This window comes from Pelophylax lessonae (assembly GCF_965119305.1).
Source record: "Pelophylax lessonae genome assembly, chromosome: 13".
NCBI classification, from domain to species: Eukaryota; Metazoa; Chordata; class Amphibia; order Anura; family Ranidae; genus Pelophylax; species Pelophylax lessonae.
In genome coordinates, this window is record NC_138780.1 from 1,054,434 (window position 1) to 1,080,987 (window position 26,554).

The following is a 26,554-nucleotide window of genomic DNA, read 5'->3' on the forward strand; positions in this document are numbered from 1 at the left end:
CAGTGCTCTTTAGGGGGCGATAAGCCTGAGATGGGCGTTCGGGTTAATCCCATCCGGGGGGGCTAATGACAGGAAATTGTGCGTCCGGCCGCCTCATTCCTGACCCCCGCTAATCCATTTATGTTCAGGGAGGGACAGCTGTGAACATGGCACCCCTGCACTGGAGATTGGGGGGGGAGTGTAATCGGAGCCCCCCAGCATCTGAAATAGACGAGTGATTCCGTTCAGCCAGCTCTGTGATGCAGGCACCCCTGCCTTATAGCACAGTCAGGTCCTCACTGCAGTAAAAGCTGCACAGCTTGCTGAGGGTTGGGATTGGATGGCGAATGAGCAGAGACTTACAGATTAGGTTATCTTTGCTCTCTCCTCCAATCAGGAAGCTTCATTTGTCAGAGTTGCAGCACTTGGTAACACAGGAGCAGCTCACCTGTCACTGTGCTCTCCTCCTGTTAGCGATCTGCCTCCTGCAGTGATGCCACTCCCCCTCTCCCAGTCTGAGTGGTGTTGTGCAGAGACTGACAGAGTGACTGGATGGATGCCTGTTTATATTCTAAGCAGAGAATGTTCTAGTTGGCTGAAGTGGTGCCCCCCCCCCCTAGTGCACTCCAGGGCTGCCCGTGTGGGCCCCCCCCTAGTGCACTCCAGGGCTGCCCGTGTGGGCCCCCCCCTAGTGCACTCCAGGGCTGCCCGTGTGGGCCCCCCCCTAGTGCACTCCAGGGCTGCCCGTGTGGGCCCCCCCCCCCAGTGCACTCCAGGGCTGCCCGTGTGGCCCCCCCCCCCAGTGCACTCCAGGGCTGCCCGTGTGGCCCCCCCCCCCAGTGCACTCCAGGGCTGCCCGTGTGGCCCCCCCCCCCCAGTGCACTCCAGGGCTGCCCGTGTGGGCCCCCCCCCAGTGCACTCCAGGGCTGCCCGTGTGAGCCCCCCCCAGTGCACTCCAGGGTGGTCCGTGTGCCCCCCCCCCCCTTCTAGTGCACTCCAGGGCTGCCCATGGGTTCTTGTGTTCCCAGTGGCTCCCAATGCATTTCAGAACTTCCGGTGCACCTGTGACCACCCAGTACTCTCCAGAGCTTCCTGTTTCAGCCAATGACCCCCAGTGCATCCCCCATGTCTCCCAGAGATCCCCAGTGTCATCCGGTGCTCCTCCATCACACTGGTGTCTCCATAGTCTGTGGGACACTTCACTTGTCTGGTCTACTCACCCGGACTCCCTTCTCTCTGGTGATATGGACCCGTCTCCTATACATTGGTAAATTTTTTTCTCCGAAGGGAGATTGGGGGTGGGGGGGTAGATCTGTGCCCCCTAATATTGGATGGGTGGCTCTTCCTAGGGAACGTTGATGACCTCACGCTGACCAGAAGGTGACCGGCCCCATCCAGCTGTCCATGTTTTGTATTAAACCATGTCTGACCTGATTTGCAGCACGCAGAGGATTACGCTCAGTACTTTCACCTCCGGCTCTGCCCTCAGTGTCCCTCACGTTCCAGGAAACCACGGGAGGCGGAATCTCTTCTTGTATCATTCTATTGTAGAAATATCCTTTTTGTGGTTTTAATCTGCAATTGCTGCAAAAGTCTCGGAGTCCGGTCAGGATTTACCACACCCTCCTCTGCTCCTTTAGCTTGGCCTTTCCTTGAAGTATTTGAGCTCAGATTCAGAGATCCCTCTGCTTAGAATGTTCCATCCCCAGAACTGTCCTCCTATTTACTGCATGAGGAGCTTTATTCTTGTGGAATACCTGCAGAGAGTGCGGCACGGTTACCGGTAAGCTGTGGGTGGAGCACCTATAAGTGATTACCGTAATGGTAAACCCGGCCATTCATTGAGGAAGTGCCCTGGTATGGCCAATCCCAGTAACTACAGAACCCTGGAAGGTTGATTTTCACGGTTATGAAGAGGAAAGGTTTTGGGATCTGGGGAGGGGGGGAGAGAAACAAGAAGAAAAGACTCTTTGATGGTTTTACGGATTTATTTACAGAACTTATTTCCAAACAGGCTTTATATGTACAACATAAAATAAAAAAAGTCTGATGTTCCATTGAGACGATCGTCATGTAGATCAGTCAACTCCCCAACAATGTTACAGCCAGATTCTATGGCTGAGATGAGCTTGTCCCAGCTACGTCCATGGAGAGTCCATCTTTGTCCCACCTGTGTCTGACATGAGAGGATTCCTCATCCTCTACATTCATATACTTCACATACTATATGTCATGTAATGGGGTGACAAACATTTGAGCCTCTCGCTGCAACTACATGATGATGAGATACATGGAAAACCTACTACGCGTCCTCCAAGGTCTACGACGTGTCCTCTGGGATCTACCCTAACATCGGGATGGGTTTACATCCATGATCTGATACATGGAAAACCTACTACGCGTCCTCCAAGGTCTACGACGTGTCCTCTGGGATCTACCTTAACATCGGGATGGGTTTACATCCATTTACAGTTCTCTGGCCTCATAGTATCCATTGATAATAACATCCATGGAGAAATAAGCCAGCTACCCAAGGTTATCTACATTGGCCTACAAACAGGACACCACTCATGATCTCAGATTTGCCCCAGAATAAACTATATGGCCAAAAACCTGTGTACCCCTCGCCATTACATCTAGTTGGGACATATCATTCCAAAACCATGCCCAGTAATGTGGACTCCCTTCTTCCCCTTTGAGGATATCACAGTTCGCACTCTTCTGGGAAGGCTTTCTACAAGATATTTTGTCTGTGAGAATTTGTGAAGTCAGGTAGTAATGTTCAATGAGAAGACCTGGTTCACACACCAGGCCTCATTTTCGGAAACCATAATAGACCTGACTTGTGGATCAGGTCCCACATTGGGCACCACAAAAGTAGACCTGGCTCACCATTCATCCCAGGATGAGGTCGAGGCTCTGTGCAGGACACTCAAGTTCCTTCACACCAAACTGGTTATCCATGTCTTTATGGAGATGTTGGCTGAGAAGACCTGGCTTGTTCCAATTCATCCCAAAGGTATTCAGTAAGGTTGAGGTCAGGGCTCTGTAGAGGACACTCATGTTCATTCATGACCTCAAACCTACTGAACCTCTTTGTGATGAGAAGACCTTATTCCCAAAAGTGTTCCTTAGGGTTAAAGGCAGGTACTGATGTTGGATGGGAAGACCTTATATCAAAGGTCTTCCAAAAGTAAGGTTGAGGTCAGGGCTCTGCGCAGGACACTCAGGTTCCTCCACACCAAACTAATCAAACCATGTCTTTATGGAGTTGCCCTCCTCTGACCCTAGCCATTAACATTGAGTTGCCACTTTTTGTGGCTATACCATCCTTCACTCTTCTGAGAACTTTCCACAAGATTTTGGAGGGTGGCTGTTGGACTTTGTGTCCATTTGTCAGGACAAATGGATGTTGGATAAGAAGACCTGGCTTGCATGTTGGGCACCAAATAAAGACCTGCATTGCAGTCAACATTCATCCCAAAGGTGATCAGTAGGGAAAGGATCAGGGCTCCGTACAGGACACTCGAGTTACTCCACACCAAACTAGTCACACCATGTCTTTATAAGGTTGACTGCTCCCTTACCATGGCCATTCATATGGAGTACCGCCCCCCCCCCCCCCCCCCCACCATAGTGGAAGTTGCTTTCTTTGTGGCTATACCACCCTACACTTTTCTGCAAAGACTTTCCACAAGCTTTTGGAATGGGTCTGTGGGAATGTGTGCTAATTGGGGAGGTCCGGCACTGATGCTGAATAAGAAGACCTGGCTCACACATCAGACCTGGCTCAAAATTAGCATTTCTGTTCATACCAAATGTGTTCAGTAGGGTTGATGTCAGGGCTGTATGCAGGACACTTGAGTTCCTCCATGGCATCAAATCCACTGAACACTTTTGGGATGAGAATACATACATAGGGTTAAGGGAAGGTACGGATGTTGGGTGAGACCTTATACCAGTGATGGCGAACCTTTGCACCTCAGATGTTTTGGAACTACATTTCCCATGATGCTCATGCACTCTGCAGTGTAGTTCAGCATCATGGAAAATGTAGTTCTAAAACATCTGGGGTGCCAAGGTTGGCCATCACTGCACTATACCAAAGATCTTCCAACAGTAGAGTTTTAGCGTTTAGGTCAGCGCTAAGTGCAGGACACTAGCATTCTTCCACACCACCCTGGTCACACCATGTCTTTATGGAGCTGGCTTTGTACACGGAGGGGGGGGGGGGCACAGTCATGCTGGAACAGAAAAGGGTCTTCGCCAAACTGTTACCACAAGGTTGAAATTGTGGACAATATCTTTGTATGGGGGAGGATTACCAGGACTCTTCACTAGAGTCACCTGGACTTCATCATTTGAGGGGTCCACATACTTTTGACCATATAGTGTAGGATGAACTTTTCATCTGCCTCCATGCAGAATCTAGCTAATATCTCAGTCCTATCACAGACGCTACATCTAATTTATGAAGGAGTTTGACCATCTTCCCAACGTTCCAGCCCTGTCACTGTTATTTGATCATGGAGGATGAAACCGGCTTCCATATTTTACCATCTCTAGATCTATCCACCACCATGATAATGTGTTCTGAATCTCTACCCCCAGTAGGGTCATCCACCAAATGTCTCCTCTCCTGGTACAGTTCCACCATTGTCCATGGAGATGGAATAGCAAAGTGCCCTGTTCTACTTCTGCAACTCTTGACTACTTTTACTCATAAAAAAAAATATTTCCTTAACCACCACCGCTCAACAGTGATAGGATGACTACAGTTTTTACACCCCATAGTGGTGACGTGATTTTGTCACTGACACAACATAATGTGTGCTGAACGTCTATGTGAACGAGGGTAGACTTCACATTTTTTTAGCAGCCATGAGAGACTTCATGTATTTTAGATAAAGTGCTAAAAGATTACGGTCAGTGTAAATACATGACATATGTTCAATGTGATACTAAATTCATTGAATGGAGCCAACATTGTGTGACCTAATAAACCGTACTGAAATACCTTCATAAATGGAACTGTCCATAACTACGTATGAAAAGGCAGATACGGAATCTGAGGGACGTCACAGGAACATTGAGGAGCACACAGAACGGCCATCTTCCAGTAGATAGCCAAGTTTGTGGTGAAGTTTATTCATAGTTCGCCGGTGCCAGATAAATTGTTGGTCTTTTCTACCTCATTGTATCCTTTTGTTCCCAGCCTGTGTGCTCAGAAGGGCGGCTGAGGCCTTGTCTGTCATGTATAGGGCATCACCTCTCCTTAGAGGGGTGTCTTGTTGGTGAATAAGCTTAGGAGTGTGTTAAGCCGAGAGGCAACAGCATCACATCCCTTCAGAAAGACTCCGATGTAAATGTATTACGAAATAATTCCCTTTTTCTAAGAGCTGGAGACTCCAGGCACTGAGAGACCTGCAAGGGTAAACGCATGGGCTTATTCAGAGCCAGCAAGTACTGATGTATATAAGAGCAAGAAGGAGATTGGTTTTGGCAGGGCCCGTTTTCAACAATTTCAAGAGTGAAGAAATTAATTTTCTTAGTGAGGAACATGGGCAGAAAAGAACAATATAGAAGGGATGGAAGAACGGAACTGTGGACTGGGTACCAGATATTGAGTAGAGCAGAAGGCAGGAGGCCCCACACCTCAGGATAGATTAAAGCGGGGGGACCACACACCTCAGGATTTAGTAAAGCAAATGGTGGGAGGCCACACGCGTCGGGACTGAGTAGAGCGGGAGGCGGGGGCCACACACCTCGGGATTGAGTAGAGCAGAAGCAGGGAGGCCGCATACCTCAGGACTGAGTAGAGCAGAAGATGGGAGGCCACACACCTCAGGATTGAGTAGAGCAGAAGCCGGGGGGCCACACACCTCGGGATTGAGTAGAGCAGAAGCAGGGAGGCCGCACACCTCAGGATTGAGTAGAGCAGAAGCCGGGGGGCCACACACCTCAGGCTTAAGTAGAGCAGAAGGTGGAGAGGCACACACCTTGGGACTGAGTAGAGCAGAAAGCAGGAGGCCACACACCTTGGGATTGAGTAGAGCAGAAGATGGGAGGCCACACACCTCAGGATTGAGTAGAGCAGAAGACAGGAGGCCACACACCTCAGGATTGAGTAGAGCAGAAGCCGGGGGGCCACACAGCTCAGGCTTAAGTAGAGCAGAAGGTGGGGAGGCACACACCTCGGGATTGAGTAGAGCAGAAGGCGGGAGGCCACACACCTCAGGATTGTGTGGAGCAGAAGGCGGGAGGCAACACACCCCATTATTGAGTGGAGCAGAAGGGGGGAGGCCACACACCTCGAGATTAAGTGGAGCCGAAGACTGGAGGCCACACACCTCAGGATAGACATCTTGGTATAGAGAGGTCTCAGAGGTTGGAACAGAGGTTTTAAAAAGGTAGCATAGCTTTTAAACTGGTAAGGAACTAGGAAAGGTCTACGACATTGAGCATTGGTGGATAGCTTAGTCCGAATTTAGGGAAGAAAAAGATGCAGAAAAAATCGGCAAATTGTCAGCCATGAAATACCAAAATATACTTGACAGAACCTTAGCAAAGCAAAATCGGACAATGTCGAGTTCCAAGATGTTTCTGGGGGACAAGGAGGGATTGGATGGAAAAATTTGTGAATTTTTGGTAATGCGTTAATTTTTTAGCTGTATATAAAATATAAGATTGGCAATTCACGATCCATTTAGATGGCACATTCAGCGTATGAACCTGCTACCAGCTGGGGTGATCCGGGAAATGGACAATATGTAAATATCAGAGTTCATGAGATCGAAAACATGATTAGCTTTCAAAAGGAATCCTTCTGCACAATCTGTAGTACTGTGGATATTCCAGGAAAGCAGCTTAAGCCTCGTACACACGAGTCGAAATTCGGCCGGGAATTTTCGTCCGACGACCGATCTGCCGATTTTCAGCTTGTTAGTATGGTGCTCTCGACAACCGACTCCGACTTTTCGGCCGAAAACATTCTGGTGTGCAGGCTATAAAATTTTTGTCCACCGTCAAAACACGTCCGATTTTCGTGCAGTCAGTACAGATTTCGACAGGGAAAAATCTTATGAGCAAGACTGGGCATGCTCAGAGAAGAAAGAACACAAAGAAAGGAATCCAACACATGACATCACTTCTGAAGTATAATTCTGTCGGACGACAAAATTCGTGTGCAGTCTAGAGCACATTCCAACCAACAGACACCACTCTGGACAAAAGACGAACGACCAGTCGGCGGAAATTCATTGCGTGTGTACGAGGCTTAAGAGAATAGAAAGTCTAGGGTGGACATTAGAAACCTGGAGACCCAAGAAGAGACCTCATGGAATTTGTGACTCTAGAAAGTCTAAGGTAGGCATTAGACACCTGAAGACCCAAGAAAAGACCTCAAGGAATGTGTGATTCTAAAAAGTCTAGAGTAGATATTAGCCACCTGGAGACCCAAGAAAAGACCTCATGGAATGTGTGACTCTAGAAAGTCTAAGGTAGGCATTAGACACCTGAAGACCCAAGAAAAGACCTCATGGAATGTGTGACTCTAAAAAGTCTAGAGTAGATATTAGCCACCTGGAGACCCAAGAAGAGACCTCATGAAATGTGTGACTCTTGAAGGGACACAGAAAATACAATACCTGGAAGAGGCTGGGGAGAAGTGGGGAGCCTAGGAGGTCCATGGAATTACTTAGGAACTTGGGAAAAACACAGAGAAACTAAAAATTTAGGAATACTGGAGTCAGCGAGAGGATAGAGAAGTCAAGCACAGGGAATGTGGGCAGAGGGCCTTATGTCTACTCAACATGTACTCCATCCACCTTGCATTGTTCCTTGGTCATCCCAGGTTGCAAACCTCCTAACTGCAGTTGGACCATTGAGCCTCAGTTATCACTATTAGGAACAGCAACTGGAGGGTGTATGCAGAACCCAGTAGACACCTCACTATAAGATACTTCTTAAAAGTGGTCCAAAGTCTTAGCTTACTATCTGCTTATCTGTAACAAGCCACAAGTATATGGTCAAAGCAAGAGAATTTGGAATGTCCTGCTCATTGGTCAAATGATTGTCCAGAAACTCATATGTAAAGATTTACTTCTAGAGTATAAAGCTATGCGCAATATGTAAAGCCTCGTACACACGCAAGGATTGTTGGCCGACCGATCGGCCGTCTTTTGTCCAGTGTTGTTGTGTTGGTTGAAATGTGCTCTAGACTGCACACAAATTTTCTCGGCCAACAAAAACCAACTTCAGAAGTGATGTCATGTTCTGGTTTACTTTCCGTGTGTTTTTTTCTTCTCTGAGCATGCCCAGTCTTGCTCATCTGATTTTTGTCTGCCGAAATCTGTACTGACTGACGGAAAATCGGCCGTTGTGTTGACGGCCAACAAAAATTTTATAGCCGGCACACCAGATTTTGTTCGGCCGAAAAGTCGCAGTCGGTTGTCGGAAACATCATACTAACAAGCCGATAATCGGCCGATCGGATGGTGGCCGAAAATTCACGGCCAACAATCGTTGCGTGTGTACGAGGCATAAGGCTTGGTTACCCTCTGAACAGTGACAACCTCATGTCTACATTTAAGAAAGATCCCACTCCGCACCTAAGGATAATGGGCCAGTTGTTGAGCTTCTGCTTGGGACAGGTCATGTCTGGGAGACACAATGGAACTTGAGAAAGGCAGTGTTGGTAGAAACAACCACATTAGAATACAGCTGGTTCTTGGATTGCACTTGCAAATGCTCTGCGTGGATCAGAAAGCGTTTGGATTTTATTTTGGCCCTGTAAAGAGTTGTCAGTTTCTCAGGCCATTCATTCGTTACATGTTTGAGGGGAACTTCGGTTTAGCAACATCCACCTCGGGGCTGAAGACCACCGATCCCTTCCGAGATGGCCCTGGAGGTCGAGCTGAAGACACAGGAGACTGTGGAGTGACCGAGCTGCTGACTGGAGATGCAGACAAAGTGAGGGACCCTGTAGGCACCTGCGTTGTGTGAGTTGGAGGTTTACCAAGCGTTACAGACACAGAAGGGGAGGATTTATTACTAATGGATCCTGGAGAGTCAGCAGCTTGTGGAGAGGCTGCAGTGTCCTGCTGCTGCTGCTGGGCTACTCTGTTGGGCAGTGAAGGCTGAGAGGCTGATAGGAGACGGGCATCCTGTGACAGTCTCCCAATGGGCAATCCTTGTATGCTCCGGTGTTTGACGAGCTGTTGAGGGGAACTGGCCGCTTGCTGCATGAGCAGAGAAATGTGAGAACCACTAGCTCTGGACAGACTGTAGTGCAGAGTCCTGCCAGAAAGAGGTCCTGCCACCGCCTGAGCGCTCACAGGCCCCGCTGCTTGTTGCAAAACAGAGGTGGAGGCTGAAGTCCCACGTGACCGAGAAAGTTGCACTTGTGAATTCATAAGCGGTTTTGCAAAGGAAGCAGGCTCCACTCTCTGTATCTGGCAAATCCGGGAGGGAGGAACACCGGCACCCTGTTTTTGGAGGCCACTTGGAGAAGGGGATATGCCAATTGGAGTTTGCAAATGGGACTGGGCACCAGATGGAGAACTTACAGAAGAGGGCCTATAAAATCCAATGTTGGGTTGAGACCTTCTGGCCTGGCGGCTGGCATACGCAGTTTCAGGTAAAGATGATGGGGGCAGGAAGACATGTGCTTGAAGGTTCTGATGAGTGAGAGCAATGGCAACATTTGTGGTGGCTGCGGCAGTCTGCAGAGGGGCGTGAACCAGGGGCTCCCAGATGAGAGTCTTATTGTGTCCAGGATCCCGCATCGTCCCCAGTGTCTGCAGATCCTGGATGTTATGGGCCATGTCTTGATCATGTTTCACAATTTGCTGAATGATCTCATTATTAACTGAGCCTGAGCTGTTCTCTGCGCGTTTACGGAGCAGGATGGAGTTCTTCTTACCTGGGGAGGAGATGGAGACAAGGAGAGGAGCATGATGTCTGAGGGGAGGCTGGGGGCAATGGACAAGGCAGCTAACAGAAGATACAGACATGTTTACTAAGAAGGCCTAAAGGTAGATGGAGGCTGGTGGAGAAAAGGTCTAAATGTAGATGGAGGCTGATGGAGAAAAGGGCTAAAGGTAGATGGAGGCTGATGGAGAAAAGGCTTAAAGGTAGATGGAGGCTGATGGAGAAAAGGGCTAAAGGTAGATGGAGGCTGATGGAGAAAAGGGCTAAAGGTAGATGGAGGCTGATGGAGCAAGAGAGGCAGAGCACATGAAGGAGCAGAAAAAAGAGAGGGAAGCTAACAGGACAATGGGTAGAAATGTGAAATAAGGAGGCCAACGGTCTGGATGAGGGCAAGTAAGAGGAAAAATGTATATGGAGGATGCAGATAAATAAAGCAGAGCTAACATGGGGATTCGTATAGAAGAGGAGAATAACGGAAGAAGCGCAGGCCTGAGGGCGTTGTATAGGAATGGCAGCGATATCGTATAATTGATGAGATGAAGTGATATAGGAAAAGGCCGAGACATAATGTGGAAGGCACAGAGTGGAATAATACAGAGAATACGATGGGAAGAAGATATAGACATTCAGCTGGTTCACAAGGTGATAACAGGGTCAGGGGTCACAAAGTTGTGATTGACTGAAAAAAGTGTTGTGGAAGGATAGTGGATAGGATGTACTAAGAGGGGGATGCTGGATAGGATGAATTATGGGGATACTATGGGGGAATACTGGTTGGGATGAATTATGGGGGGATGGAGGGATAGTAGATAGGGTGTATTATGGGGGCATTGAGGGATAGTGGATAGGGTGTATTATGGTGGGATGCTGGATGGGATGAATTATGGGGCATTGAGAGTTAGTAGATAGGGTGTATTATGGGGGGATGCTGGATGGGATGAATTATGGGGGCATAGAGGGTTAGTGGATAGGGTGTATTATGGGGGGATGCTGGATAGGATGAATTATGGGGGGATGGAGGGACAGTGGATAGGGTGTTTTATGGAGGGATGCTGGATGGTATGTATCATGGGGTATGGAAGGATAGTGGATAGGGTGTATTATGGGGGGATGGATGAATAGTGGCTAGGGTGTATTATGGGGGGAAGCTGGATTGGATGTATCATGGGGTATGGAAGGATAGTGGATAGGGTGTATTATGGGGGGATGCTGGATTGGATGTATCATGGGGTATGGAAGGATGGTGGATAGGGTGTAGTATGGCGGGAAGCTGGCTGAGATGAGATATGGGGATATAGGATAGTGGATAGGGTGTATTATGGGGGGAAGCTGGCTGACATGAGATATGGGGATATAGGATAGTGGATAGGGTGTATTATGCGGGTATGGAAGGATGGTGGATAGGGTGTATTATGCAGGTATGGAAGGATAGTGGATAGGGTGTAGTATGGGGGGAAGCTGGCTGAGATGAGATATGGGGATAGTGGATAGGGTGTATTATGGGGGGTAAGGAAGGATGGTGGATAGGGTGTATTATGGGGGGGTATGGAAGGAAAATGGATAGGGTGTATAATGGAGGAGATGCTGGATGGGATGAATTATGGGGGTATGGAAGGATGGTGGATAGGGTGTATAATGGAGGAGATGCTGGATGGGATGAATTATGGGGGTATGGAAGGATAGTGGATAGGGTGTATTATGGGGGTATGGAAGGATAGTGGATAGGGTGTATTATGGGGGTATGGAAGGATAGTGGATAGGGTGTATTATGGGGGGTATGGAAGGATAGTGGATAGGGTGTATTATGGGGGGTATGGAAGGAAAATGGATAGGGTGTATTATGGGGGGTATGGAAGGATAGTGGATAGGGTGTATTATGGGGGTATGGAAGGAAAATGGATAGGGTGTATAATGGAGGAGATGCTGGATGGGATGAATTATGGGGGTATGGAAGGATGGTGGATAGGGTGTATAATGGAGGAGATGCTGGATGGGATGAATTATGGGGGTATGGAAGGATAGTGGATAGGGTGTATTATGGGGGTATGGAAGGAAAATGGATAGGGTGTATAATGGAGGAGATGCTGGATGGGATGAATTATGGGGGGTATGGAAGGATAGTGGATAGGGTGTATTATGGGGGTATGGAAGGAAAATGGATAGGGTGTATAATGGAGGAGATGCTGGATGGGATGAATTATGGGGGTATGGAAGGATAGTGGATAGGGTGTAGTATGGGGGGAAGCTGGCTGAGATGAGATATGGGGATATAGGATAGTGGATTATGGGGGGTATGGAAGGATGGTGGATAGGGTGTATTATGGGGTTATGGAAGGATGGTGGATAGGGTGTATTATGGGGGTACGGAAGGATGGTGGATAGGGTGTATTATGGGGTTATGGAAGGATGGTGGATAGGGTGTATTATGGGGTTATGGAAGGATGGTGGATAGGGTGTATTATGGGGGGTATGGAAGGAAAGTGGATAGGGTGTATAATGGAGGAGATGCTGGATGTGATGAATTATGGGGTTATGGAAGGATAGTGGATAGGGTGTATTATGGGGGTATGGAAGGATGGTGGATAGGATGTATTATGGGGGTATGGAAGGATGGTGGATAGGGTGTATTATGGGGGGATGGAAGGATGGTGGATAGGGTGTATTATGGGGGGATGCTGGATGGGATGTATTATAGGGGTATGGAAGGATGGTGGATAGGGTGTATTATGGAGTTATGGAAGGATGGTGGATAGGATGTATTATGGGGGGATGCTGGCTGGGATGAATTATGGGGGGATTCTGGCTGGGATGAATTATGGGTTGACTAAATAAAGTGTAAAACACTGCAGAATGGGGCAATTAGTGGCCCAGGAGACGCTCCAGGCGGGTATGTATTGAAGATTCAGATAGGATTCTATGACTTCACAAAGGCCCCATTCTGCAGTGTGAAGGATAATGGAATGGTCGAGGAAAGGACACAATCAGAGAACTGCACTGTCCCTCGATAGCGGATATGTGGTATGGTAATTATGATGGATTGTTGGCTGGGCCTTCATTACACAGTTGCAGTGCATTTCTCCAACTCCTGCACCCACCAATCCTATCCAGTCGGTCCATGGCGACCGTCTCAAACGCCCGCCTCATCATTGGGTATTCTTCCAGGACTTCGTTGAAGTTGTCCACAGAGAGGGAGTAGAGTCGGCAGTAGGTGTCAGCGCGCACACTGGCCGTCCTGCGTCCACGAGTCAGCAGGCAGATCTCTACAAAAAGAGAAACTCAGTTCCAACATTGACTGAACCAATAATTCATGGTATCCATGGTAAAGATCCTTTCCCTCCCCCATGGGCCATGTCATTGGGAGCCAACTCTCCTTGTCCACACCAACCAACTCTCCTCTACAGCATTCTAAGCATGGATACAAGATCATAATTGGTTGCTGTGGGCAGTATGAGGAGTGTTAGGATCTTCAAACATGGTGATTCCCAAATAATCAGTCTCTCAGAACAGATGCAGCCAAAACCGATGTGACTTACCACCGAAGTATGAGCCATCAGAGAGTTTGGTCTCCTTGCTGCCCCGGGTTAGAATGCTCACCACCCCATGCTGGATAAAGTACATCTTCTTCCCCACCGTGCCCTCACGAATGATGTAATCTGCAGGCTGGAACACTTCAAAGCGCAGCTTGGTCAACATGGCGGTCACAAAGTTGGGGTCAGCATTGGCAAAAAGAGGCATATTGGCGACGAGGTTGCGGCAGTTGAAATTAACAATCTCCTTCACGACAAAGAAAGATAAAGATTAGTGAGGAGGATGCCCTGAAGATGTGAGAAGTAGAGGACTTGTTCCTCAAAGACCACCTTACCTCTTTAAGAGGTTCGCTAAGTTCTCCGAGGATGTTCTCCTCATCAAACATCTTGCCCTGGTATCGGTGCTCGTAATACTCGTGGATTCTCTGGCGTGTATCTGGGGGCAGCTTGTGGAAGGACATGTACTGCTCCACCTGCTTATACTGTGAGGGGCACAGAACAGACATAGGGATCATTACGTGGACGAGGCCTACTTCTCTGTACTTCATTCATCACTTCCCTGAACATCTACCTACCTTCTCCTGGTATTGCCGGCGAGACGAGTCCAGCGACTGGATGAGGGCTGTAGCATGGCCGATAAACATAGCGTAACAGGTGGCCCCCACTATCATACTAAGCATGGTCAGCCACACATCGGTCATCCCCTCCGGAGGATGCTGGCCATACCCGATGCAGAGCATGTGGCTCATTGCCTTAAAGATGGCGTGGGAGTACTGCTTGCCCCAGGACTCGTTCTGGTGATGAAGAGACATTACATCAGAGACATGACATCAGAGACATGACATCAGAGAGATGACATCATAGAGATGACATCAGAGACATGACATCAGAGAGATGACATCAGAGAGATGACATCAGAGACATGACATCAGAGAGAAGACATCAGAGAGAAGACATCAGAGACATGACATCAGAGAGAAGACATCAGAGACATGACATCAGAGACATGACATCAGAGAGAAGACATCAGAGACATGACATCAGAGAGAAGACATCAGAGACATGACATCAGAGACATGACATCAGAGAGAAGACATCAGAGAGATGACATCAGAGACATGACATCAGAGACATGACATCAGAGACATGACATCAGAGAGAAGACATCAGAGACATGACATCAGAGACATGACATCAGGCACAGAATAGTCATGCTATCTCAGAGGATTAGTATTGTTTTTGGGGTGCAGAGTGTCAGAGGCCTTTCAATAAAGTTGTTCATGAATGACCATATGTGGCCTGAGAAGGTCTGTGCCCATACATACCTACATACATGTGTGGTGACACAGAAAAACATGCTAATTACAGGTGTCATCCAACCATGACCTCACCCCAGACAGGCCATGCCTCTAACAACCTGTCCAGGTAGGTATGGAAGCTGCCATTGCTGATTGCAGGCACTGGGGTTGGCCTGACTATCTAGAGAGTCACTGACTTGGAGCAAGCATGCAACCAGTGAAGTCCAAAAAGCCTGAGCTCCTGTCCAGTAATCACAGCTTCTGGATATCTACCCAGACAGGTTAACAATAACATATGAAACGACTTATCAGACTTACCCATGACCTGGTCCGTAATATGCAGTAAGCATGCACTGACTCCATGCAGCTGGCATGCACAGTCACATACCGCATACACGTGACATGCTTGTCCTCATCTTTCATCGTCATCATCTTCCATGCAGTGGATGCAGTCGATCAGCAGGCCCTATTGCCCTGCATGCTGCATGCGGCAGGCGCAAACCTGCACACCCTCCATGCAGCCAGTGTGCTCTAGCACATGGGAGAGTTGCAGAAAGGGAGGAGACGACCATACCTACAGTGACATGAAATGGGATACACATCTGGACAGCTGTAAAATGCATCCGTTATTTGTCTGTGCGTCTACATTACCTGTGCAACCACTTATTATTATTATTAAGTGTTTATGGAAAGATCTGTCAAGTGCGTGAGAGGACAGAAAGGGGGCATCCAACCAGAGGACCATTGTGTGTAGAAGCAGGACTTCAGCACCTCAGTGACATTAGTGGGTGAGTACAATAGTGTCTGTGTGGTCATGTGACTGAAGCACTACCTATGTTAAGACATTCTCACCCAGATTGTAGAAATGTCATCAGCATAGCAACGATTTCTCAGAAGGATCCAAAGCTTTATTCACATGGTCACATGGGCCCCTTCGTCAGGTATGACGTTGGTCACCTGCCTGATGAAAGGGCCCTGGGTGGCTCAGAAACATTGCCGTATGTGTACCGCGTGACCATGTGAAGAAAGCTTTGGATCCTTCTGAGGAATCCTTGGTGTACTGATGACGTTTCTACACTTTGATTGCCTACGGTTTCCAGCCAGTGGTCATTACAGCACCCAGCATTACTACGGCCATTTTCCAGAGCGTGTGTGTGGGGAATATTAGGTTTTGACATTCTCACCCAGGGTTCCTCCAGAGGTTGTCCGAGGCTCCTCCAGAGGTTGTCCAGGGTTCCTCTAGAGGCTGTCTGGGATTCCTTCAAAAGTTGTCTGGGGTTCCTCTATAGTTTGCCTGGGGTTCCTCCAGAGGTTGTCCTGGGTTCCTCTAGAGGCTGTCTAGGGTTCCTCCAGAAGTTTTCTGGGGTTCCTCTATAGTTTGCCTGGGGTTCCTCCAGAGCATGTCTCATGTCCCTCTACAGATTGTCTGGGGTTCCTCCAGAGGTTGTCCAAGGTTCCTCCAGACATTGTCCTGAGGTTCCTCTAGAGACTATCTGAGGTTCCTCCAGAGGTTGTCCAAGGTTCCGCCAGACGTTGTCCTGAGGTTCCTCTAGAGACTATCTGAGGTTCCTCCAGAGGTTGTCCAAGGTTCCTCCAGACGTTGTCCTGAGGTTCCTCTAGAGACTATCTGAGGTTCCTCCAGAGGTTTTCCAGGATTTCTCCAGAGGTTGTCCAAGGTTCCTTCAGAGATTGTCTGAGGTTCCATCAGAGATTGCCTGGGGTTCCTCAAGATGTTGGCCACAGTTCGTTTAGAAGTTACTAGGAGTTTCTTGAGCTACTGACCTCCAATTTAATGGGGCCTTCATAGTTCCAGTCTTCCCACTGACCACCAATGTAAGGAACATTCTTCCCACTGACCACCAATGTAAGGAGCATTCTTCCCACTGACCACCAATGTAAGGGACATTCTTCTCACTGACCACCAATGTAAGGAACATTCTTCCCACTGATCACCAATGTAAGGAACATTCTTCCCACTGACCACCAATGTAAGGGACATTCTTCTCACTGACCACCAATGTAAGGAGCATTCTTCCCACTGACCTCCAATGTAAGGGGGGGATTTTTCCTATAGCACCCACTGAATTAATTTTAGCAGGGGTTTCCTGAGGCCTGAAAGTTATTCAGGGGTGAGAGGATTGGGAAAGACTCTGGATGGTCATATGACTGTGGCACTACTATCATGGTGTGTGAAAGCTGCATGTTATACAGAGTGATGTTGGAGAATCAGCAGTGGGTATGATGGAGGATATATTGTACAATATTAGCAGTGGGAGGAGCTATGATCAGGCACATCACTGGGAAGCTCCCTTGAATAATCCTCATACTGACTTCTTACCTGGGATTTCATCTCTATGTGACCGGCAGGTGACTACCATTCACTAATGAGCCTCAGCTGTCATCTAATAATGAGGTGACACCAAGTTCTCTCTATGGAGATGAAGGGTTACAGGATGATCCCTACTGACAGCTGCTGCCTCTTCATACACGGAGGACACCTGAGAGTGGCAGCACGTGAGCCCAACAGCTGAATGTACAGGAGAAGTACAGGGAGGCCAAGGCATGGTCCTGCATCCTGGTACTGTAGTTCCCTGGTAGCTGGAGGATACCGGAGAGCGGCAGTACAGGAGTCCAGCAGCTGAATGTACAGGAGAAGTACAGGGAGGCCAAGGCATGGTCCTACAACCCATGTGCTGTAGTTCCCCGATAGTTGGGGGACACCTTAGAGCAGTAGCACAGGAGCCCAGCACCTGAATATACAGGAGGAGTACAGGGAGGCCAAGGCATGGTCTTACAACCCATGTGCTATAGTTCCCCAATAACTGGAGGACACCTGAGATTGGCAACATAGGAGCCCAACAGCTGAATGTACAAGAGAAGTTCAGGAAGGCCAAGGCATGGTGCTACTACCTGTTACTGCAGTTCCCTGGTAGCTGGAGAATACCTAAGAACAGCAGTACAGAAGCCCAACAGCTGAATGTACAGGAGAAGAAAAGGGAGGCCAAGGCATGGTCCTACATCCTGCTACTGTAGTTTCCCCCGTATTTGTAGGACACCTGAGAGAGGTAGCACGGGAGCCCAATGGTCCTACAACCTGGTATTGTAGTCCCTGAAAGCTGGAGGGCACATGAGAGTAGCAGCACGGGAGCCCAATAGCTGAATGTACAGGAGGAGTAGGGGAAGGCCAAGGCCTGGTACTGCAGTTCTTCAGTACCTGGAGGATATATAGGAATCCCAGGGTGCTTTTTCGGGAGCAGTCAGACTTTTCAGCACCCGGTATTGGCCTTTAGTATAGGTGAATGGTATCCTTACTGTCCCCAGGGCTGGAGAGCAGAAGCACACTCCGAGGGGTATATAAAAAGGAAAGAGGAAGGCGCCCCTGAGTACAATGTAAACCATTTATTGCATAAAATCAAGAGTCACTTACATGATAGTTAATAAAAGCAGGCATGGTGAGACGTCACAAGGGTTCGATCACAAGGCTCCCTACTGGCTCTCTATCCCGGAAGCCGTCCAGCAGCGTGGGGGGATGGAAGAAAACAACATAGAGCCCTAAGTGAGAGGTCCCAGGTCGAGCCATGGTCGCAGTGGAACGCACGGTGAAGGTTGTGTGCGTTCCACCATGACCTCGGCTCAGCCTGGGACCTCTCCCTTAGAGTTCCATGTTTTCTTCCATCCCCCCACGCTGCTGGACGGCTTCCGGGATAGGGAGCCTGTAGGGAGCCTTGTGATCGAACCCTTGTGATGTCTCACCATGCCTGCTTTTATTAACTATTATGTAAGTGACTCTTGATTTTATGCAATAAATGGTTTACATTGTACTCAGGGGTGCCTTCCTCTTTTCTTTTTAAGTACCTGGAGGATACCTGAGAGTGGCAGCACAGGAGCCCAACAGCTGAATGTACAGGAGGAGTACAGGGAGGCCAAGGCATGGTCCTACAACCTCTCACTGTAGTTCCCTGGTACCTGGAAAATACCTGAGAGCGGCACTACAGGAGCCCAATAGCTTAATGTACAGAAGTACAGGGAGGCCAAGGCATGGTGCTACAACCTGGTACTGCAGTTCCCTGGTACCTGGAGGATACCTGAGAGTGGCAGCACAGGAGCCCGGCAACTGAATATACAGAAGGAGTACAGGGAAGCCAAAGCATAGTCCTACAACCTCTTACTGTAGTTCCCTGGTACCTGGAAAATACCTGAGAGCGGCAGTACAGGAGCCCAACAGCTGTATGTACAGGAGTACAGGGAGGCCAAGGCATGGTACTACAACCTGGTAGTGCAGTTCTCTGGTAGCTGGAGGACATCTGAGAGCGGCAGTACAGGAGCCCAACAGCTGTATGTACAAGAGTACAGGGAGGCCAAGGCATGGTGCTACAACCTGGTACTGCAGTTCTCTGGTAGCTGGAGGACATCTGAGAGCCGAAGTACAGGAATCCAGCAGCTGAATGTACAGGAGGAGTACAGGAAAGCCAAGGCATAGTCCTACAACCTGGTACTGCAGTTCCCAAGTAGCTGGAGGACACCTGGCCTGCTAGATTCTCTCCCAAGGTAAAGATGTTGTTCAAACACTCCTAAGCACAACAGCTACAGATGGCCCCAGTCCAGAGTCTCCCTCATGTTTGTATTTGGGGGTCGTTCAGTGACAGTCACCAGGCAGAGACAGAGAGCGTCAGGAACACTGTGTGTCGAAAAAGCTCGGAGAACGCCGAGCCAGGAACGTCAAGAGCGAGACATCTGGCCAAATCTAATCACCAACAAGTATGTTGGAGCCGAGCTCTGCGCCGGGGAGCACGCCAAATCATTGTTTTTCATGGTTCGTTCTCTTGGCCGGGGGAGGGGTGTTTAACTCTATATTGTGAGAAGTGATGACATGGACTATGTGAGATGAGAAGAGAGAACTCACCACCATCTTGCTGATGTAGACCCAGCAGTCCTCCGGGAAGTCCTGGAGCATCGGAACCAGAAACTGAAGGCAGCCGTCCCAGTGACACAACAACAACATCATCCCGATCAAGTTGAAGATCCGAACCACCGCGCTGGCCAGGTCGTAGGTCATGTGGAAGATCTGTCCAACAGCAAACAAAGAGCAGTTGACTGTCCAGAGATAAAAACTCTCCTGCTGTCCAATATTAAAATGTAAGGCTCCTCAAAACCTTGGGTTTTTGTTGTGTGTTTAGAGTGAGGAAGAGTTGGACTCTCTGTCAGGTGTTTATTGCTGCCTGTGTCCCCAGGGGAGATGTACCCCTCTATCTGTGCTGGTGACCATTGTCCCTGAGAAAGAAAAGGAGGGGAAAACCCAAATTGTAGAGGTGTCTTCATAACAAGAGGTGAGAAGATATTGTCCAATGGGGGACACCTATTTGGGGGACAACACCCCGTGAGGGGAATTCCCTCACCTTGGGAGATTTCCTCTAACTTCCTGTTGTGTCTCTGGGACAGGAAGTGGAGGGATGTTTTCTCAAGGGTACACAGACAGCTAAAAATAAACTTTTCACCCTTCCCTACTCTATAAAAACCTCTGCACACAACTATGGCTTATTTATCAAAGTGACCTCTATAGGCATTGCAACTTACACCCACCTGGAACCTTCTATGTGCTCACACATGTATTTCTCCCAGGTCAGAACTTCTCACACCGCTCCTTGTACCCTCCCCTTCCACCAGATCCCCATCATCGTGCTATAAGACAATAACCATCCTGATTCAGTGCTAGAGGTGTCTACCCCTATAATTCTAGTAGTAGAGTTCTGAGACAACTTGGAAGCATCACCACAGACACTTTGAGAAAATACCTGACCTGACCTCAAAGAGTAAGGATTTATTATCTTATAGGAAACATCTAGAAATGCTAATCATGGATATGCAATACCCTCAAAAATAGGCACTCCTGTCCAAAGGCCTGTATATCTGCAGCGTGTGATGCTCTAAGCATTTAGAACGAGGCCAGATTTGTAGTGAGATTTGGTAATATCACCAATGTTCTGCTTACTGTTCTCTTTGCTGCAGAGGAAGCTGTACCTGAGGATCTGTAATGCAAGTTTTCCTTGCTTCATTCATTCTCTGAATCCGTGTTTTTTCCTCCTCTATCTATACCCCACCAGCCAACAAATCACCAGTTTTGGGGTGCAACTCTGACATGAGTTGTCAAAACCCTGCTTGTAGGTAGGTGAAGTCTGCTTCCTCCACTGCAGGTGGCACTACAGCCTGAAGAGGAAGTTGGGGAATCTCGGTTTCTCTGTGGTTTCCTGGTCCCCTAGAGGCAGTGTTCCGATTGGCTATGCTGCATCTAGGTGACCCTTGGCAGCCATCTTGGGTCAACAAAGTCCCTGCTCCCCAGGGTTTGGCGCACATTTGCAAGTTGGTAGTGTAGGGACAGATTCCCCATTTGTCAGGAACAGAACTAGCGGCAGAGAAAGGTTTCAGATGAGGAGGGAAAGCGTAGGGTTCACTACTTCTCTGGACTTCCTCCCGCTTGGGCACGAGAAGGCCAGGCCACATTCTGCCCCTCCTAACAAGTGCTCTCTATTCGGCTGAAACATGCTTCACTGCACACTATGGGGATTCGTGAGTGTTCCCAGTTGGGCTGTCTTCCCACCAGGGTTGTTGGAAACTGTCTTTGCTTTACTTCAATACAAGTTCTTTACATCGCACCTGGACTGTGTGTGTTATTGCCGCCATACCACACTGTACCTACCTACATACTTCCTCTACAAAGATGGCCACCTCCACACAAAAACACCATGCAGAACGAGGCCTGGATAATCAGTAATGGGGAAAGATCACTTGTAGAGATCCTGCAAGCAATGCTGGTGACTAGACCATTGCCCTCTAGACCATTGCCCTCTACCTACCACCTAGACCATTGCCCTCTACCTACCAGCTTCCACTGTACATGTTCTCTTTAAAAAATAAAACCTTTGATGTTGGCAGTCATCCTGGGGCCCCGCAGGCATGGCAAAGTCTCCACTGTTTGTCTACAGTTCCCCAAGACAACAGCCAACAGAAAAACTTTTGCCACTGGGCACACTAGATACCTTAGGAACTTAAAAATAAACATGAAGGAACAATGGAGTTATTCCTATTCCCACAAGGCTGACATACTACATGCATACGTCTAATGCAGTCTCACCTCTTCCCATTGGTGGATATATCGGATGAGCCGGGAGAGTCGAAGTAGTCGGAGGAGACTAAGAATTTTTGTAAACCTGACAATTCGTAAGGCCCTAGCCGTTTTGTACACCTCAGAGTCTACGCGGGTCTCCAGGTCCACGATGAGGAAAATGTAGTCCACGGGGATGGAAGAGACAAAGTCCACCAGGAACCAGCTCTTCAGATACTTCATCTTGATGGTGTGTGGATCCAGAATAATCTCCGTATTGTCCTCCACCACAATCCCCGTCCGAAAATTTAGAACTAGGTCAACCAGGAAAAAAGTGTCGGAGAGGACGTTGAAGACGATCCAGGGTGGGGTGTTCTCATCCTTAAAGAAGGTGATTCCCACCGGCAGAATAATCAAATTCCCGACCATAAGGAGGAGCATGATGAGATCCCAATAAAACCTGGACAGAGGTGACAAGGCAAAGGCGGAACACAGACAACGACAGGGTGATTGATGGAGGAGAAATATGGACAAAAGGAAGACAGATGGGATAGATATATAGTGAAGGTAAGACGTTACAGTTGGCACAAGATATGGACCGAACCATGAGGGATACACCAGGGTTTGGGGAGATCAACCATTGAACAAGACACAATATATACACCGAGGTCACAGACAGCACATAGAAAGGGGGGCAAAGTAGAGGACATGGGGGCAGCAGAGGACAGCGAGAAGAAAAAGAAAAGACATTTTTAATTCTGTTCAGATAATATATAAATCTTTAACAGTCAACATGGTTCAAGTATAAGTGACTAAAATCAGACATATTTCCCACCAATATACACAATATGGCCAAAAGTATGTGAACCCTCCCCCAATGATGGAGTTCAGCTATCACCGTTGAAGGGTCCTAGTAATACTCCATAAAACAAACACATTGGAGACAACTGAGCTCTTCCAACCTTGTGGTAACAGTTTGGTGATGACCCTTTTCTGTGATACCATGACTGTGTCCCCCCTGTGTACAAAGTTAGCTCCATTAAGACATGGGGTGACCACTTTGGCTTGGAGGAACTTGAGTGTCCTGCACCAAGCTCTGACCTCAGCCCTACTTTTGGAAGTCTTTTGGTATAAAGCAGGGATCCTCAAACTACGGCCCTCCAACTGTTGTGGAACTACACATCCCATGAGGCATTGTAAAACTCTGACATTCACAGATATGACTAGGCATGATGGGAATTGTAGTTCCTGAACAACTGGAGGGCCATAGTTGGAAGACTCCTGGTATAAGGTCTTCTTGTCCAACATCAGTACCTACCATTCGCAAACTTTTACACCCTTAACCCTACGGAGCAACTTTAAAATTAGGTCTTCTCATCCCAAAGGTGTTTAGCAGGTTTGAGCTCATGGAGGACCTTGAGTGTCCTGCACAAAGCCCTGACCTCAACCCTACTGTACACCTTTGGGATAAATTGGAATGTTGACTGCAAGCCAAGTCTTTTCTTAGTGCCCAACGTGAGGACCAAATGTGAGCCAGATCTTCTCATCCAACATCAGTACCTGACCTCATAAATGGGCTCAAATCCCCACACTCTCCTTTAAAATCTTGGTGGAAGTCTTCCTAGAAGAGTGGAGGATGTTATAGCCACAAAGTGGGGCAACTCCATGTTAATGGCCATGGTTTTGGAATGGGATGTCCATCAAACTCATATAGGTGTGATGGGTGGAGAAACGTGAATGTCCTGCACAGAGCCCCAAACTCAAACCTACTGAACACCTTTGGGATGAATTGGATCATTGATGGTGATCCAGGTCTTCTTATCAAACATCACAAATAAGCACAAATTCCCACAGACACCCTCCAAAATCTTGTAGAAATTCTTCCCAGAAGAGTGGAGGATGCTAGAGCCACAAAAGGGAGCGACTTAATATTAATTGAAAAACCCCAAAAATAATCACTGCACTAAAAGTAATAAAAGTAAGTAGGCAGCCAGCACAATATGTATGAGATACACTATACAAATAAACCACAAGAATACCAAAAGCGCAGCCCTCAAACAGGTGAACAGTGCAACAAAACATTCACAATATAGTTCACAATATCATCCATGAGGAAACTTCCACCAGTGAGTTCCTAATGAAATATATCATTTCCACCGAACGTGTTTTAGGGCACCCTGATGATGGCACTTATGACGAAACACGTTAGGCGGAGCCGGAAAGCATAGTGTCAGTGTGCATGTGCGCGTAGCCCCTAGGATTATGGGAATTGTAGTTTCACATGTTCTTATATGTACAGCGGGTAAAATCATGATTTGATCCTCCGCAGATTTTGTAAGTTTGCCCACTTACAAAGAAATGGCGGATGTATAGTTTTTATCATAGGTGTATTTTATATGATAGAGACAGAATATCAACCAAAAATCCAGAAAAAAACACAACAAATGATATAAATGAAGTTGCAGTTCAGTGAGTAAAATAAGTATTTGATCCCCCGGCAGCGACGGCAGTTGCTTCCCCGGCGTCTCCTCCCTCTTCCTTGGCCAATAGCATGGCCTCTCCTTTTGGCCAATCGGGAAACGGGTCTCATGACCAGCTTCCTGATTGGCCAGGAGGAGGATCCGCATGACAATAGTGAATTTTCATTCGCTATTGTCACACAACTAGGTGGGCGCGGGGCGCAGTGCTCTGCGCCCCTAGCCCACCTTTTTTTTTTAGCCTGTGAGAGCCTCTGGCTCTAATCACATGGTCAGAAAAAAAAAATCCCCATTGAACTCCATGCGTCCGGCGCCCCGCATGTAGATTAGGAGGCCGGACGCATGGATAGGGGGGCGGCGCCCCTGCGCCCCGTATGCACCAGCCACCACTGGTAAGTGGGCAAACGTACACAATCTGCAGGAGATTAAATAACTATTTTCCCCACAGTACAACATCCATGTAAAGTGATTTGAACCAGTTTCAATAAAAGTATATTATGGGATTTACACTATTAGAAGCGCTTTTCTGCTTTTTATGTATATTTTCTTGGTCTTGATCCAAAGGAGGGCTAAAGTGGACCAGTGAGCTGTCTTATCCCTCGGTGGTACATGGCAATGGAAGCAAAGAGCGCTTGCTGACTTCTCTTATGAGGGTAACATTCTCTCTGTTATGCCTTAGAGTGATTGGTGGAGCACAAGTGGTTTCTGCTCGCTCTGTTCTGGATCCTTCCCACAATCCTCAGTTATCACTTGAACAAACGCTTCAAAAAAAAGCTCATGTTGCACTTTTCAGGCGTTTCCATAGAAGTCTATGAAGACGAAAGCAGACCTGTGTGCCTGGAGGTCTCAGACAGTGTTGTATAATAGATTTATTCCTGGCTCCTGTTGCCTTCTCTCAGTTATACCAGCCCACGGCGGTGTCCTGGGGTATCTTCAGGTCACGGGGGATGAGTAGCAGCGAGATTCGGGCTTTAGTTAAACCCTCCAGTCTTAATGAAGAAGTAGTTAGAAGATTAGCCGAGAGCGTCTTGCGGTGACACGATGACTTTCAATCTCCACACACGTGGCTTATAGCGGCTCATTGATGGAGCTGATTAGAGGGCACCAGGGACAGCGACGGGGTCCTCGTTAGGCGGGAATCGGGGGGGATTTTATGGATGACAATGGCGGATGAAGAAGACAAATGGCTCACCTGGGTCTGCCAGTGACGTGCATCTCTATCTGCTCATTCATTGCGCTGTGACCTCTGCCTGTCCTTCTCACTCTGTACACAGAACTGAACCGTCTGTACGAAACCGCAGAGGAGAAACAATGCCAACATGCTCCGAATAACCAATACCAAGATGCCTATAGACAGTGGGAGACCATCCATGGATCCGACTATAGACAGCGGGAGACAATTTATGGATCTGCCTATAGACAGCGGGTGACCATCAATGGATCTGACCATAGATAGCAGGAGACATTAATGGATCTGACTATAGACAGTAGGATATCATCCATGGATCTGACTATAGACAGCCAGGGACCATCCATGGATCTGACTATAGACAGCCAGGGACCATCCATGGATCTGACTATAGACAGCCAGGGACCATCCATGGATCTGACTATAGACAGCCAGGGACCATCCATGGTCCTGACCATAGAAAGCGGGAGACCATCCATGGTCCTGACCATAGAAAGCAGGAGACCATCCATGGATCTGACCATAGAAAGCGGGAGACCATCCATGGATCTGACCATAGAAAGCGGGAGACCATCCATGGATCTGACCATAGAAAGCGGGAGACCATCCATGGTCCTGACCATAGAAAGCGGGAGACCATCCATGGATCTGACCATAGAAAGCGGGAGACCATCCATGGTCCTGACCATAGAAAGCAGAAGACCATCCATGGATCTGACTATAGACAGCGGGAGACCATCCATGGATCTGACCTTCTACCATGAGATGGTGGGACGACTGTTCATCTCTGAGCAGTCTGTGGCCCCATCTGCTCAGCCAATGTTGGGGAATCACTCATTCAATACGGATCTTGTGTCCATCCACTACAAGACCAATAGGGGGCAAGAACCACAGAGCGGCCCTACAATCTTCTTAATATACAAGAACTCTTCAAATAACTTTCAGGTGTCAGGGAACCCCCTATAATTGTTATTATTATATCAGGGAAGAATGTTCCTTACATTGGTGGTCAGTGGGAAGAATGTCCCTTACATTGGTGGTCAGTGAGAAGAATG

At 48.1% G+C, this 26,554-nt stretch overlaps 1 protein-coding gene across 1 annotated transcript in view; it reads right to left on the reverse strand.

Annotated features, from left to right (window-relative positions):
- Positions 1 to 8,526: 8,526 nt before the first annotated feature.
- The window catches only part of HCN3 (hyperpolarization activated cyclic nucleotide gated potassium channel 3), a 45,020-nt gene continuing 26,992 nt past the window's right edge, over positions 8,527 to 26,554 (reverse strand). The window contains exons 2-8 of the mRNA XM_082275722.1: positions 21,864 to 22,293; positions 19,638 to 19,799; positions 14,012 to 14,230; positions 13,772 to 13,918; positions 13,443 to 13,683; positions 13,005 to 13,169; positions 8,527 to 9,901 (exon numbers count right to left, since the gene is read on the reverse strand). Coding sequence (XP_082131848.1) covers positions 8,805 to 9,901; positions 13,005 to 13,169; positions 13,443 to 13,683; positions 13,772 to 13,918; positions 14,012 to 14,230; positions 19,638 to 19,799; positions 21,864 to 22,293 — 2,461 coding nt within the window. The 3' untranslated portion in view covers positions 8,527 to 8,804. The remainder of the gene's footprint in view (positions 9,902 to 13,004; positions 13,170 to 13,442; positions 13,684 to 13,771; positions 13,919 to 14,011; positions 14,231 to 19,637; positions 19,800 to 21,863; positions 22,294 to 26,554) is intronic.